Below are 16,436 nucleotides of genomic sequence, written 5' to 3' on the forward strand. Positions count from 1 at the left end.
CCTAAACATTGAAAACCATTTCCGGTCAGTAACTTGAGAACCACTTGACCCAGAATAATGAAACTTCATAGGATGATTGGTCAGGCAGAGTAGATGACCCCTAACGATTTTATGGTCACTCTGTTAAAGGTCAAGGCCACAGGGGCCTTAACATGGAAAACCATTTCTAATCAATAACTTGAGAACCTCTTGACCCAGAATGTTGAAACTTCATAGGATGATTGTTCATGCAGAGTAAATGACCCCTATTGTTTTTGGGGTCACTCCGTTAAAGGTCAAGGTCACAGGGGCCTGAACATTGATAACCAGTTCCGATCAGTAACTTGAGAACCACTTGACCCAGAATGTTGAAACTTCATAGGATGATTGAACATGCAGAGTAGATGACCCCTATTGATTTTGGGGTCAGTCTATTAAAGGTCAAGGTCACATTGGCCTGTTCATGTAAAATCATTTTTTGGAAATAACTTGAGAACCACTTGACCTACAATGTTGAAACTTAAAAGGATGATTGGACATGCAGAGTAGATGACCCCTATTTATTTTGAGGTTACTTGATCAAAGGTCAAGGTCACAGGAGCCTGAACAGTGACTTGAGAACCACTAGGCCAAGAGTGTTGAAATTTAGCGGGATGACTGGACATGCCAAGTAGATGATCCCTATTGCAGCCAACCATCAGTGTCTCTTTGACTTTCGCTCCTGACCCCTATTGACTTCTTGCCTATAGGACTTTGCATTGGGGGAGACATGCGCTTTTTTACAAAAGCATTTTCTAGTTTGACCTTGATTTTGACCTAGTGACCTACTTTCACATTTCTCAAGCTACAGCCTTCAAATTTGGACCACTTGCATAGTTTTGTGTACTGAAATAAACTTTGACCTTAAGATTGACCTACTGACCTACTTTCAAATTTCTCAAACTACAGCCTTCAAACTTGATGCACATGCATAGTTTTGTGTAGAAAGAACTTTGTCCTTGAAATTGATCTAGGGACCTACTTTCACATTTCTCAAGCTACAGCTTTCTAATTTGGACCACATGCACAGTGTTGTGTACGGAAATGAAATTTGACCTTGAGCTGGTCAATAAGTCTTGAAATTTGGAACACTCAAAAATGGCACATTGGTGGGCGCCAAGATCACTCTGTGATCTCTTTTGTTTGTTTGTTTGTTTTGGGTTTAACGCCATTTTCAACAGTATTTCAGTCATGTAACGGCGGGCAGTTAGCCTAAGCAGTGTTCCTGGATTCTGTACCAGTACAAACCTGTTCTCCGCAAGTAACTGCCAACTTCCCCACATGAATCAGAGGTGGAGGACTAATGATTTCAGACACAATGTCGTTTATCAAATAGTCACGGAGAACATACGCCCCGCCCGAGGATCGAACTCACGACCCCGCGATCCGTAGACCGACGCTCTACCTACTGAGCTAAGCGGGCGGGTTCTGTGATCTCTTGTTCATTGGTATCATTATAGTAAATTTTAATTAAGCCGATATAGGGTTGCCTTACCCAACTTGTCAGTGTGTTTCAAGACACTTGATGGTTCTAGTCAGAGCAGAATTTCTAGTATATAAAATGTAACATGTATGCAAATGGTTTGATACTGTTTCATGGAAGTGACTTGAACTGTTACAGCGGAGTGGTTTATCACACATCAAATGCAGGTTTCAACCTTTCTGTGCTGTCAGCGCTTTGATTTTCTCTATCGGCTTACAGACTTGATAACAGGATGTTGGACATACTTGTGGCCAGTAATAATGGACACATGGTCCGGCAGAGACTTAATTGAATTTTGAAATATTCTATAGAACTTTACACTTTTCAAGCCAATTACTGTTCACACTAAAGTTTGCTATGGCAGATATGAATTATAATGTGTGAAATTCCTGCTTAGGCGTAAAAAAAATTGTTTGTTTCCGGTATCCCGACCTACCCTAAATTTTTGGCCTGACCCTAAATGTTTTTATGGCCTTGGAGAATAAAACTGCACTTTTTATGCTTTAAACATGGCCAGTGATGTTAGAAATCAACTTACTGATGCTCTAAAGGCATTACCCCCTTATTTGCATTCATTTTTTGACACAATAATTTTCGAAAAGTCTCCCTTAATAAAAAAAAAAAAAAAAAAAAAATCCGACCTACCTACCCTAAATTTTTTGAGCATGTTACCGGAAACAAAGAATTTTTTTAGGCCTTATTAGTACCAGCTTTCTTGATATAAACAGATGGTTTGTTTGATTCTTTGTGCTGAAAAGTTGTTGGGTCAGTCGGTCATTTGGGTTCTCTTCAATAACTACAAAAAGCTTGAGCATACAGTAGTTAAACTTCAAAGGATGGTGACCTGTGATCAGTAGATGATATTAGCAGGCGTCAGTTTTATATGAGTTAAGGTCACAGTGACTATGACACTAAAAACAGTTTCAGATCAATAACTGGAATTATATTGAACTTCATTTTTTATACGCCCGTTTGAAAAAGGGGACGTATTATTGGAACGCCCCTGGCGGGCGGGCGGGCGGCGTCCACAGACTTTGTCCAGAGCATATCTTCTATATGCATGAAGGGATTTTGATGAAACTTGGCACAGTTGTTCACCATTATGAGACGGAGTGTCATGTGCAAGAACCAGGTCCCTAGGTCTAAGGTCAAGGTCACACTTAGAGGTTAAAGGTCAAATTCAAGAATGACTGTCCGGAGCATATCTTCTACATGCATGGAGGGATTTTGATGAAACTTGGCGCAGTTGTTCACCATCATGAGACGGAGTGTCATGCGCAAGAACCAGGTCCCTAGGTCTAAGGTCAAGGTCACACTTAGAGGTCAAAGGATACAAGAATGAAAACTTTGTCTGGAGCATTTCTTCTTCATGCATAGGGGGATTTTGATAAAACTTGTCACAAATGTTCACCACCATGAGGCGGAGTGTCCTGTGCAAGAACCAGGTCCCTAGGTCTAAGGTCAAGGTCACACTTAGCGGTCAAAGGATACAAGAATGAAAACCTTGTCTGGAGCATTTCCTCTTTATGCTTAGAGGGATTTTAATATAACTTGGCACAAATGTTCAACACCACGAGACGAATTGTCCTGCACAAGAACAGGGTCTCTAGGTCTAAGGTCAAGGTCACACTTAGAGGCCAAATGTCAGATACAAGAATGACTTTTTCCAAAGCATTTCTTCTTCATGCATGGAAGGATTTTGATGAAACTTGGCACAACTATACACCATCATGAGAGGAAGTGTCATGCACAGTCCTTTCTTTAGAATTACTTCCCTTTGTTGTTACTATAAACAGCTTATATTGTAACTTCTTCATTACTAGTCATAGGGAAAAATTGAGACCACTTTTCTGTAGTACAACATGCATGCTACATCCAATTTTGAGATGTATTTTGACCAATCTCTACCTGGTAAAGATTTTTGTGTGGACACATTTCTTTTTTTTTTTTTTTTTTTTTCTTTTTTTTTTTAAGATTAACTTCCCTCAGTTGTTACTATAAATAACTTATATTGTAACTTTTTTATAACTGACCAAAGGGAAAAACCAAGACCACTATTCTGTGGTACGACATAGATGTTACTTTCAAATTTTAGGTGTATTTTAAGGTCTGTCAACCTGGTAAGGAATTTTTTTTTGTGGACTTAGGACAATGATTACTAAACAACCACAGAATTAAAATTCATTTCCAATACAGCAGCTAGAGTAAAGAAATTTGCTGTGACGGGCGTATATTGTGACATTCTGGCACTCTTGTTTCCTTTCATGATAACACTTGTTAAACTCATTAGTGAGCAAAGATTCTTAAATTTTTCACTCAACTATTTAACAACTACATAAGTTTTGCATATGTATTTTCTATTATCAGAAACATGATGTATAGTTCTATGATGATAACTTGACCATTGTTTTTGTAACATAAACAAAAGCATAAAATTTGTCCCAAAATTAAATAACAACTTATTTCAAAATATAATTGCTCTGCCAAATTATCTCATTAATTAATTCTGTCTAAGCCTTTTTTTCTGTACTGTAATTTGTCATATTGTCATCCTGTATCTGTATGTGTATCTTTTTGTCATTTAAGCGCTCCGAGGTTATGCTGATGAGGCTCACTCTGAACATTGTACTATCAGTTTTGAAAACACAACGACTGTAAGTCACGAACATGGTCTGCGTCCAGAGAACCATGTAGAGACGTGTGTAGATGGTGACGAGAACACTTCAATGATTGGATCTCATAACTCTACCCCCAAGACCCACGGTCACGGACATAAGCACGGACATTCCCATGGGGTAGAGGGAGTCCCAGACTCTGTGGCCTCAGTTGCTTGGATGGTTATCCTTGGCGATGGAATACATAATTTCAGTGATGGACTCGCTATAGGTGCTGCATTCGTTAACAGTATAACTGGGGGATTCAGCACTTCAGTAGCAGTGTTTTGTCATGAACTACCACATGAAATAGGTAAGTGATTGTAAGGGCATTTTTATATTAATAAAGCTTCGTTTATGACTAAATGGTACCTCTGAAGGAGCTAGCGCCCTTCTTACAAAGAGAGATATATTCTTTCCCAAAACACAAAATTCATATTGAATTAAACTCCCTGTGTACAGCAAACATATATCAGTCTTCCAAATGATGTGAACGATACAGCTGTTACTGTGTCTTTATTTAATTCAAAAAGACCTGTTCAGATCATTTTGGTGAAAATGAAATCTAATTAAAATCCTTGTAAATAATTGACCCTTTGATATAATCTTAATAGCAAAGGTGGGAATGTTTGCAATGCACCTATGAAAAGTGCAAAAACTCGATGTTTTGAAGGGGTAAACTTGTCAAAGATGCTTTTGAAATGATGAACAGCATTAACATTCTGTCTGGGTCTGTACAAATATTTGAACTCACTGTTTTACTTCCTTATTCATTTGAAGCTTGATTATATCATTTCCTGCATAAAAGAAATTAATTTAGGAAAATTGCTGAAGAAGCGTAATTTGAAAACAGTTTTTGAAACCTATGCCTGCTTTCCATGCATGAATTTATTTGATTTCTTTAAGAAAGTAAATAACTTATGCGAAACATCATATTTTAGACAGATATAGATAAACCACTGTGGCGATAATAAAACATCGACTCCAGTATCATTAGGCATGTCCTTAAGTTTGGTAAAAAGCCGTTTATTAGCTCACCTGAGCCAAAGGCTCAAGGTGAGCTTTTGTGACCACTCTATGTCCGTCGTGTGTCAACAGTTTCTAAAAAAGAAAAACCTTCTTCAAAACCACTGGGCAGATTTACACCAAACTTCACAAGAATGATCCTTGGGTGGCCCCCTTTCAAAATTGCCCAAAGAATTGAAATACATGCAGAACTTTGGTTGCTATGCAACCAAAAGGAAAATCTTTAAATCTTTTAAATATCTTCTTGTCAGAAACTGTTAGCCGGATTTCAGAAATATTTGTTGAAATGATCTCTAGGTGACCCTCTACCAAAATTGCCTAAGCTGTTCTGTTTCGGTAAAAAGCATGACCGCCAGGGGGCTGGGCTTATTTTCCTTATATGGCTATATTGTATCTTCTTCAAAACCACTGGGCAGATTTACACTTAACTTCACAGAAGTGATCCTTTGTGCGGCCCCCAGTCAGAATTACCCACAGAATTAAAATCCATTTAGAACTGTGGTTGCCATGGCAACCGAAAGGAAAGTCTTTTAAAATCCTCTTATCAGAAACTGTTAGCCGGATTTCAAAAATATTTTGTAGAAAATTAATGATCTCTAGGTGACCCTCTACCAACATTGCTTAAGCCGTTTATTTGTAAAAAAACATGGCTGCCAGGGGTGGGACTTATTTTCCCTATATAAAAATTTCAAAAATCTGAAACCTGAAGCCCTAAAGCTTAGATATTTGGTATGTGGCATTGTCTAGTGGACTTTTACCAAGATTGTTCAAGTTATGATCCCAGGGCCAATATTGGCCCTGCCCCATGGTCCCTTGAATTTACATAGAGTTCTATAGGAAAAACATAAAAAAATGTTCTTCTCTTAAATTGAGAGGCACATAGCTTAGGTACTTTACATGTAGCATTGTGTAGTGGTCCTTTACTAAGATTGTTCAAATCATAACCCAGGGTCCTTTTAAAACCCCGCCTTGGGGTTACTAGTTTTTAGCTCACCTGTCACATAGTGACAAGGTGAGCTTTTGTGATCATGCAGCGTCCGTCGTCCGTGCGTCCGTCAGTCCGTGCGTCCGTCCGTAAACTTTTGCTTGTGACCACTCTAGAGGTCACATTTTTTGTGGGATCTTTATGAAAGTTGGTCAGAATGTTCATCTTGATGATATCTAGGTCAAGTTTGAAACTGGGTCACGTGTCGTCAAAAACTAGGTCAGTAGGTCTAAAAATAGAAAAACCTTGTGACCTCTCTAGAGGCCATATATTTCATAAGATCTTCATGAAAATTGGTCAGAATGTTCACCTTGATGATATCTAGGTCAAGTTCGAAACTGGGTCACGTGCCATCAAAAACTAGGTCAGTAGGTCTAAAAATAGAAAAACCTTGTGACCTCTCTAGAGGCCATATATTTCACAAGATCTTCATGAAAATTGGTCAGAATGTTCACCTTGATAATATCTAGGTCAAGTTCGAAACTGGGTCACGTGCCGTCAAAAACTAGGTCAGTAGGTCAAATAATAGAAAAACCTTGTGACCTCTCTAAAGGCCATATTTTTCATGGGATCTGTATGAAAGTTGGTCTGAATGTTCATCTTGATGATATCTAGGTCAGGTTCGAAACTTGGTCTCGTGCGGTCAAAAACTAGGTCAGTAGGTCTAAAAATAGAAAAACTTTGTGACCTCTCTAGAGGCCATATATTTCATGAGATCTTCATAAAAATTGGTCAGAATGTTCACCTTAATGATATCTAGGTCAGTTTTGAAAGTGGGTCACCTGTCATCAAAAAGTAGATCAGTAGGTCAAATAATAGAAAAACCTTGTGACCTCTCTAGAGGCCATATTTTTCATGGGATCTGTATGAAAGTTGGTCTGAATATGTTTATCTTGATGATATCTAGGTCAAGTTTGAAAGTGGATCATGTGCCGTCAAAATCTAGGTCATTAGGTCAAATAATAGAAAAACCTTGTGACCTCTCTAAAGGCCATATTTTTCACGGGATCTGTATGAAAGTTGGTCTGAATGTTCATCTTGATGATATCTAGGTCAAGTTTGAAACAGGGTCATGTGCGGTCAAAAACTAGGTCAGTAGGTCTAAAAATAGAAAAACCTTGTGACCTCTCTAGAGGCCATATATTTCATGAGATCTTCATGAAAATTGGTCAGAATGTTCAGCTTGATGATATCTAGGTCAGGTTCGAAAGTGGGTCACGTGCCCTCGAAAACAAGGTCAGTAGGTCAAATAATAGAAAAACCTTGTGACCTCTCTAGAGGCCATATTTTTCATGGGATCTGTATGAAAGTTGGTCTGAATGTTCATCTTGATGATATCTAGGTCAAGTTCAAAACTGGGTCACGTGCCCTCAAAAACTAGGTCAGTAGGTCAAATAATAGAAAAACCTTGTGACCTCTCTAAAGGCCATATTTTTCATGGGATCTGTATGAAAGTTAGTCTGAATGTTTATCAGGATGATATCTTGGTCAAGTTCGAAACAGGGTGATGTGCGGTCAAAAACTAGGTAATGTTGATCTTGATGATATCTAGGTCAAGTTCGAAACTGGGTCACGTGCGATCAAAAACTAGGTCAGTAGGTCTAAAAATAGAAAAACCTTGTGACCTCTCTAGAGGCCATATATTTCATGAGATCTTCATGAAAATTAGTCAGAATGTTCAGCTTGATGATATCAAGGTCAGAGTCGAAAGTGGGTCACGTGCCCTCAAAAACAAGGTCAGTAGGTCAAATAATAGAAAAACCTTGTGACCTCTCTAGAGGCCATATTTTTCATGGGATCTGTATGAAAGTTGGTCTGAATGTTCATCTTGATGATATCTAGGTCAAGTTCGAAACTGGGTCACGTGCCCTCAAAAACTAGGTCAGTAGGTCAAATAATAGAAAAACCTTGTGACCTCTCTAAAGGCCATATTTTTCATGGGATCTGTATGAAAGTTAGTCTGAATGTTTATCTTGATGATATCTTGGTCAAGTTCGAAACAGGGTGATGTGCGGTCAAAAACTAGGTCAGTAGGTCTAAAAATAGAAAAACCTTGTGACCTCTCTAGAGGCCATACTTGTGAATGGATCTCCATAAAAATTGGTCAGAATGTTCATCTTGATGATATGTAGGTCAAGTTCGAAAGTGGGTCACGTGCCGTCAAAAAGTAGGTAAGTAGGTCAAATAATGAAGAAACGTTGTGACCTCTCTAGAGGCCATATTTTTCATGGGATCTGTATGAAAGTTGGTCTGAATGTTTATCTTGATGATATATAGGTCAAGTTTGAAACTGGGTCAGCTGTGATCAAAAACTAGGTCAGTAGGTCTTGAAATAGAAAAACCTTGTGACCTCTCTAGAGGCCATACCCTTGAATGGATCTTCATGAAAATTGGTCAGAATGTTCACCTTGATGATATCTAGGTCAAGTTTGAAACTGGGTCACGTGCCGTCAAAAACTAGGTCATTAGGTCAAATAATAAAAAACCTTGTGACCTCTCTAGAGGCCATACTTTTCATGGGATTTGTATGAAAGTTGGTCTGAATGTTCATCTTGATGATATCTAGGTAAGTTTCGAAACTGGGTCACATGCGGTCAAAAACTAGGTCAGTAGGTCTAACATTGTTAAAATCTTTTGACCTCTCTAGAGGCCATATTTTTCAATAGATTCATGAAAATTGCTCTGAATGTTCATCTTGATGATATCTGTGTAAAATTCAAAACAGGGTCACGTACCTTCGAAAACTAGGTCAATAGGTCAAATAATAGAAAAACCTTGTGACCTCTCTAGAGACCATATTTTTCAATGGATCTTCATGAAAATTGGTCAGAATTTTTATCTTGATAATATCTAGGTCAAGTTCAAAACTGAGTCACATGAGCTCAAAAACTAGGTCACTATGTCAATTAATAGAAAAAAACGATGTCATACTCAAAACTGGGTCATGTGGGAAGAGGTGAGCGATTCAGGACCATCATGGTCCTCTTGTTTTTTAAGATACAGCCTTGAAATTTAGATGACAAATACAGTTTTGCACACCAGTCTTAAAACTGAATTTCAGTGACCACGCTAGCTCAAGGTCAAGGTAACAACTAAGGTTTGAGCCTTCAATTTCCTGTCCCTTCCTTTTCTGCTAAACCACTTGAAGAATATTCTTGAAACTTTGGTCAAATATTCACCTTATTGAGATGGTTTGCAAAACCCATGAGTCAGCCCTGCGGGTTCAAGGTCAAGGTCACAACTCAAGGTACTGATGCCGTCATACATGGACTATAAAATTTACTTAACAACGTCAGTGATTCAACCTAATACCATCAACCCTTTCACTATCCATAACAGTGGTGGCGATATAGCTGTCTTTCAGACTGCCTTGTTCTGATGAGGTATGTCCTGTATTTTGATTATGAACAGCTCATTATTTTATTTAGCAATTTCCTGTAGCTTACTTATGAACAGTTTATTTTGCCACTAAGGTTTACCCGTAGCTTGGTTATGAACAGTTCGTTTATATGCCATTGACATATAGCGAATAGCGACTGAACTGCCCTTCTTTCAATCCGTATGATCCAAATTGTCTTTAGCTACATTAATCACCCAGTTTAGTTCATACTCGCACTCAACGATCCTTGTGGCAAGACCTACAAACAGACCTATATGTAGGTGATCTTGACCATCATCTGACCATCTTTAAACCTTAATAAACAACATTTTTGGTCCTACAGCCCTCGTAAATTTAGTTCATACTCACACTCTGCAAACCTTGTGGCAAAACTTACAAACGGGCCTGTAATAAAAATGACCTTGACCATCATATGACCTTCGCCTCCAAGCTTAAAACCTTAATAAACAATATTTTTTTGGGAGTACAGACAACATAAATGACACAATTTACTTTGTACTCATACTTGACAAGCCATGTGGCAAGACCTACAAACTGACCTCAGTATAAATGACATTGACCCCTATGACCTTCACCTCCAAACTTGAGAACCTTTATTAACATATTTTTACAGCCTTCATAAATAACCCAATTTAGTTCATACACACTCTACAACAAACCTGATGGCAAGACCTACAAACTGACCTACATAATTATATGACCTTGACTTTCACCTGTTCATAGGAACCAGATTGCCTACAGCCCACATTAATGACCAGATTTAGTTCATACTCACACTCAACAGTCCTTGTGACAAGACCTACAAACTGACCTATATATAAATGACCTTCTCATGACCTTCACCTTCAAACTTCTAACAACATTTTTTTTGTCTTACGCCCCACATAAATGTCACAATTTAGTGCATACTCACACTTAAAAAGCCTTGTGGCAAGACCTACAAACTGACCTATATATATGACCTTGACCTTCATGTGATCTTCACCGTAAACTTAAAACCAATTTTAAAAAAAACAACACCCGTGGGCATGATTTTGGGTTTTAAAAACACAGCTCCTTGTTTCATTTTAACATGTCCTGCAGTTTGGTTATGAACAGGTAAATATTGTTTTATTTCAGGTGATTTTGCTATGTTGTTGAGAGCTGGTATGTCGCCTAAACAAGCCATTATCTACAATTGTCTATCTTCCATTCTGTGTTTTATTGGGATGTTGGTTGGTGTTGCTATTGGCAACCTCGCAGGAGCAACTCTATGGATATTTGCTATTGTTGGGGGAATGTTTCTGTACATAGCTCTTGTTGATATGGTAAGTTCGGTCTGTTTTGTTGGCTTTAAGCAACTTGTCCACCTTATACTTGGTCATTTTGCAAATTGATATTTCTTCTTGTGGTCCTTTGTATAGTCATTGTTGCAGTTTATATTTTTATGCCCCTGGCATCTGCTGATGCAGGAGGCATATAGTGATTGTCCTGTCCGTCCGTCCATACGAGGTTAACCAAATGGGACCGTTTCGTCTAGCATCAATACCCCTTACTAGAATGACTCGATACTAATGCAGATGTAACCTGTGACCATTCCTCATCTTCAGACATCACCTGACCTCAGTTTCACCTTGACCTCGTTTTGGACTTAGGTTGCTTTGTATCGACAAGACATCACCTGACCTCGGGTTGCTTTATATGGGCCATCTCTTGGTTAACCAAATGGGACCGTTTCATCTAGCATCAAGACCGCTTACAAGAATGAATTGATACTAATACAGATGTAACCAGTGACCATTCCTCATCTTCAAACATCACCTGACCTCAGTTTCACCTTGACCTCGTTTTGGACTTAGGTTGCTTTGTATCGACAAGGATGCCACTGGGGGGCATCAAGCATTTATTGAACGCAGCTCCTTGTTAAAGCTTTTGAAACAATGCAGAAAATTTAAGTTCTTCTTTCATTTGTACCAGTAGAGCTCTGTTTAACTTGTATTTTAACCTTTATCATTTTCATTGTCATATATACATTCTATGCCAAATTAACATGTTGGGAGATTTCACCCAAACTGTGGGCAAGTAGCTCTAAGTGTAAAGTGGTGGTTCAAAAGAAGAAAAATGTGAGGGACAATGTGTAAACAATGAACAAAATTGTCAATTAAATTGAAAACTCTCCTTTAATGTTGTAAATCTGTATAATCTGAAATTTCAAAAAAAAATATAAGGATTGTTATTGTCACTCTGTGACACATGACTATAGAATGATTTGTTAATATATGTAAGTAAGGCTAAACAATTCCTTGTTTTTCCTTAGTTACCGGAGCTGTCGTCTGTAGAGACAAAGAAGGGAGAACATCCATTGTGCCACCTTCTGCTACAAGGTATAGGAATGTGTATTGGAGCAGGAATCATGCTGGCAATAGCTCTTTATGAGGAGGATCTTAAAACTATATTAGACTAAACTTCACAAGAGGCTGAGGTTCCAGTGTTTGTACACAAACTCGAGAATATTAGATTACTATGTCTCCCATATGAAGTGGGGGAGACATATTGATGTAGTGCTGTCCGTCTGTCAGTCTGTATGATTATCTGTCTCAAAGTTTGTTCATGCAACTCCTCCAACAACAACGGGCGGATTTACGCCAAACTTCACAGGACTGATCATTGCCAAGCCTAGTTGAGCATATTGTCAATTTTTCTAGTTTGATGATCTTCAGCAGACTTAATGGCCCTTGATTTATTAAATTTTATGATGTTTTGGCCACTTCTCTGTTATTATTGGGAAGATTTGGACCAAACCTCAGAAGGGTTATTAGTGCCAAGCCTCATAGTGCATATTTTTAGCTTTGGCCAGTTTGATTATTATCAGCAGAGTTATGGCCCTTCATTCATTAAATTTTATGTTAAGGCCAATTTCTTTTTATTATTAGTTGAAATTCCACCAGACCTTACAGGAGTTATCAGTACCAAGCCTCATTGTGCATATTGCTGACATATTCAGGTTCAATGATTATACCCCCACCAAACATGTTTGAGGGGGGTATATAGGAGTCAGTTTTGTCGCGTCCCGTCCCGTCCCGATATCTATTATCTCAGTTATTACCAAATGGATTTGATTCAGCCTTAAAATACATGTTCCACCTTATCACCCACATCATGTGACACAAGGTGCATATCTCTTGACACCAAGTTTTCATGAATTATGTCCCCTTTTACTTAGAATTTAAGGTTAATTTTGTTGTATTTTCACTATATCTCAGTTACTACTGAATGGATTTGATTCAAACTTAAAATAGATGTTCCACCTCATCACCCACATCATGTGACACAAGGTGCATAACTCTGACACCAAGTTTTCAGGAATTATGTCCCCTTTTACTTAGAATGTAAGGTTAATTTTGTTGTATTTTCACTATATCTCAGTTATTACTAAATGGATTTGATTCAAACTTAAAATAGTTGTTCCACCTCATCACCCAGATGATGTGACATAAGGTGCTTAACTCTGACATAAATTTTTTATGAATTATGTCCCCTTTTACTTTAAATTTAAGGTTGATTTTGATGTATTTTCACTATATCTCAATTATTACAAAATGGATTTGATTCAAACTTAAAATAGATGTTCCACCTCATCACCCACATCATGTGACACAAGGTGCATAACTCTGACACCAATTTTTTATGAATTATGCCCCTTTTTACTTAGAATTTAAGGTTAATTTTGATGTATTTTCACTATATCTCAATTACTACTGAATGGATTTGATTCAGACTTAAAATAGATGTTCCACCTCATCACCCACATCATGTGACACAAGGTGCATAACTCTGACACTATTTTTCTTGAATTGTGTCCCCTTTTACCTAGAATTTAAGGTTAATTTTGATGTATTTTCACTATATCTCATTCTTATTGGCTTAGAGTCAAAGGGAAGTAACCTTTTTTTAACCTTTGTACTGAGTTTCTTCCCCTTAAATTCCAGGAATTAGTCTATTTTTAGAAATCCTATTTTTAGATTTTCAATATTTTAGGTTTTTTTCTAACTTTTTTATTATAATTCCTATGTAAAAAGTAAAAACATTTTTCCGTGGTGACATGGGTCGGTAAGACACTTTTTTGTATTCACTTTTAGTGTATCTCTAATATTAGAGATTTAATATATTTACTAGTATTACTATACTAGTATTATACTACTATTACTTATATGTGGAAGCCCAGGATGAAGTACTCCAAAGTATTTTTAAGATTCCTTATGGTTGCCATTCTTCTGTGACAAGACCGTATGGTGGGGGTATGAGTCACTCCTGTGACAGTTCTAGTTTTCAGTGGAGTTATGGCTCATAATTTGTTGTATTTTTATCTTGTGTGGGCAACTGCTCCGATACCACCAGGAGGAATTACACGAAAATTCACAGAAGTGACCATTGGTTAGTTATGCATTATCATCAGCACGTTCCAGTTTGTTCTTTATCAACAGAGTTATGGCCCTTGATTCTTCAAATTTTATGATCCTTTAACCATTTCTCTTATAAAATAGGCCGGATTTCCACCAAACCTTACAGGATTGGTCAGTGCCAAGTCCTAATATGCATATTTTTGGCATGTTCTGCTTCAGAGATTTTGAGTGGTTTAGTGGAGGGAGACGTTTTATTTTGTGAAACAAGCCCTAGTTTAATATTGTTTTCTATAATACCGTGACATTTATGGATCAAGTTAAAACAAAGTTATTCCCATTGATTTTGTAAATTATCTTTATTAGAATCAAAAGCAAAAGCCGAACTTTACCTGTATTTTATTATGTTACACCTGTGTACCAAAAACATTTAAATCTGTCAAGAACTGTCACTGGAGTGTTTACTGACTCCAATGGTGGATGAATATTGCACAATAGCTTGAGTCTGTGTTAAAAAATATCAAAGAATAAGAGAGGTACAGATAAAGCGTATCAAAACGCTATATAAGTATAATTCTAAGCAAAAAGGGGGCATAATTCTGGAAATATTGGTGCAAGAGTTATGCACCTTGTGTCATATGATGTGAATGATGATGTGGAACAACAACTTCAAGTTTGAAACCAATGCATTTCGTAATAACAGAGATATAGTGAAAATGCATCAACATTCACCTTAAATTCTAAGTAAAAGGGGGCATAATTCATGAAAAATTGGTGTCCGAGTTATGCACTTTGTGTCACATGATGTGGGTGATAATGTGGAACGTCTATTTTAAGTTTGAATCAAATCCATTTAGTAATAACTGAGATATAGTGAAAATGCATCAAAATTAACCTTAAATTCTAAGTAAAAGGGGGCATAATTCATGAAAAATTGGTGTCAGAGTTATGCACCTTATGTCACATGATGTGAGTGATAAGATGGAACATCTGTTTTAAGTTTGAATCAAATCCATTTTGTAATAGCTGAGATATAGTGAAAATGCAGCAAAATTAACCTTAAATTCTAAGTAAAAGGGGCATAATTCATGAAAAATTGGTGTCCGAGTTATGCACCTTTCGTCACATGATGTGGGTGATAAGTTGGAACATCTATTCTAAGTTTGAATCAAATCTATTTAGTAATAACTGAGATATAGTGAAAATGCATCAAAATTAACCTTAAATTCTAAGTACAATCGGGCATAATCCATGTAAAATTGGTGCCAGAGTTATGCACCTTATCTCACATAATGTGGGTGATAAGGTGGAACACATATTTTAAGTTTGAATCAAATCCATTTTTTAATAACTGAGATATAGTGAAAATGCATCAAAATTAATCTTAAAATCTAAGTAAAAGGGGCATAATTCATGAAAAATTGGTGTCCGAGTTATGCACCTTTCGTCACATGATGTGGGTGATAAGTTGGAACATCTATTTTAAGTCTGAATCAAATCCATTTAGTAATAACTGAGATATAGTGAAAATGCATCAAAATTAACCTTAAATTCTAAGTACAATCGGGCATAATCCATGTAAAATTGGTGCCAGAGTTATGCACCTTATGTCACATAATGTGGGTGATAAGGTGGAACGTCTATTTTAAGTTTGAATCAAATCCATTTAGTAATAACTGAGATATAGTGAAAATGCAGCAAAATTAACCTTAAACTCTAAGTAAAAGGGGGCATAATTCATGTAAAATTGGTGTCAGAGTTATGCACCTTATGTCACATGATGTGAGTGATAAGGTGGAACATCTGTTTTAAGTTTAAATCAAATCCATTTTGTAATAGCTGAGATATAGTGAAAATGTAGCAAAATTAACTTTAAATTCTAAGTAAAAGGGGCATAATCCATGTAAAATTGGTGCCAGAGTTATGCACCTTATGTCACATAATGTGGGTGATAAGGTGGAACACCTATTTTAAGTTTGAATCAAATCCATTTTTTAATAACTGAGATATAGTGAAAATGCAGCAAAATTAACTTTAAATTCTAAGTAAAAGGGGCATAATCCATGTAAAATTGGTGTCAGAGTTATGCACCTTATGTCACATGATGTGGGTGATAAGGTGGAACATCTGTTTTAAGTTTGAATCAAATCCATTTTGTAATAACTGAGATATAGATTTCGGGACGCGAGGGGACGGAACGCGACGCGACGGGACAAAACTGACTCCAATATAGCCCCCCAACCCCACCCCACCCGACATGTTTTGTTGGGGTATAATTATTAATTAGAACATGACCTTAGGTCACACGTAGTATTATCACCCTTGATCAAGTAAAAGCAGAGTTTTCCCTTGATTTATTAAAAAAAAAGAAAATGCTTATTATTCCAAAAAGTATTTTAATAAGAGTTCCCAAACCTAACATAATGATTGATCAGCATATGACCTTTGCTAAAATATAGTAGTTTCCCCCTTAACCCAGTAAAAGCGGAGT

General features: G+C 37.2%; 1 protein-coding gene across 1 annotated transcript; it reads left to right on the top strand.

The window, feature by feature from the left end:
- The first annotated feature begins 4,066 nt into the window (after positions 1–4,066).
- Positions 4,067–14,197, top strand: LOC128559861 (zinc transporter foi-like). Its single transcript, XM_053552650.1, has 3 exons — positions 4,067–4,468; positions 10,686–10,873; positions 11,863–14,197. The coding sequence occupies exons 1-3, from the start codon at positions 4,228–4,230 to the stop codon at positions 12,007–12,009; spliced, it is 576 nt and encodes a 191-aa protein (XP_053408625.1). The 5' UTR covers positions 4,067–4,227; the 3' UTR covers positions 12,010–14,197.
- The last annotated feature ends 2,239 nt before the right edge of the window (positions 14,198–16,436 follow it).

This window comes from Mercenaria mercenaria, chromosome 10 (genome assembly GCF_021730395.1).
Source record: "Mercenaria mercenaria strain notata chromosome 10, MADL_Memer_1, whole genome shotgun sequence".
Lineage (NCBI taxonomy): Eukaryota > Metazoa > Mollusca > Bivalvia > Venerida > Veneridae > Mercenaria > Mercenaria mercenaria.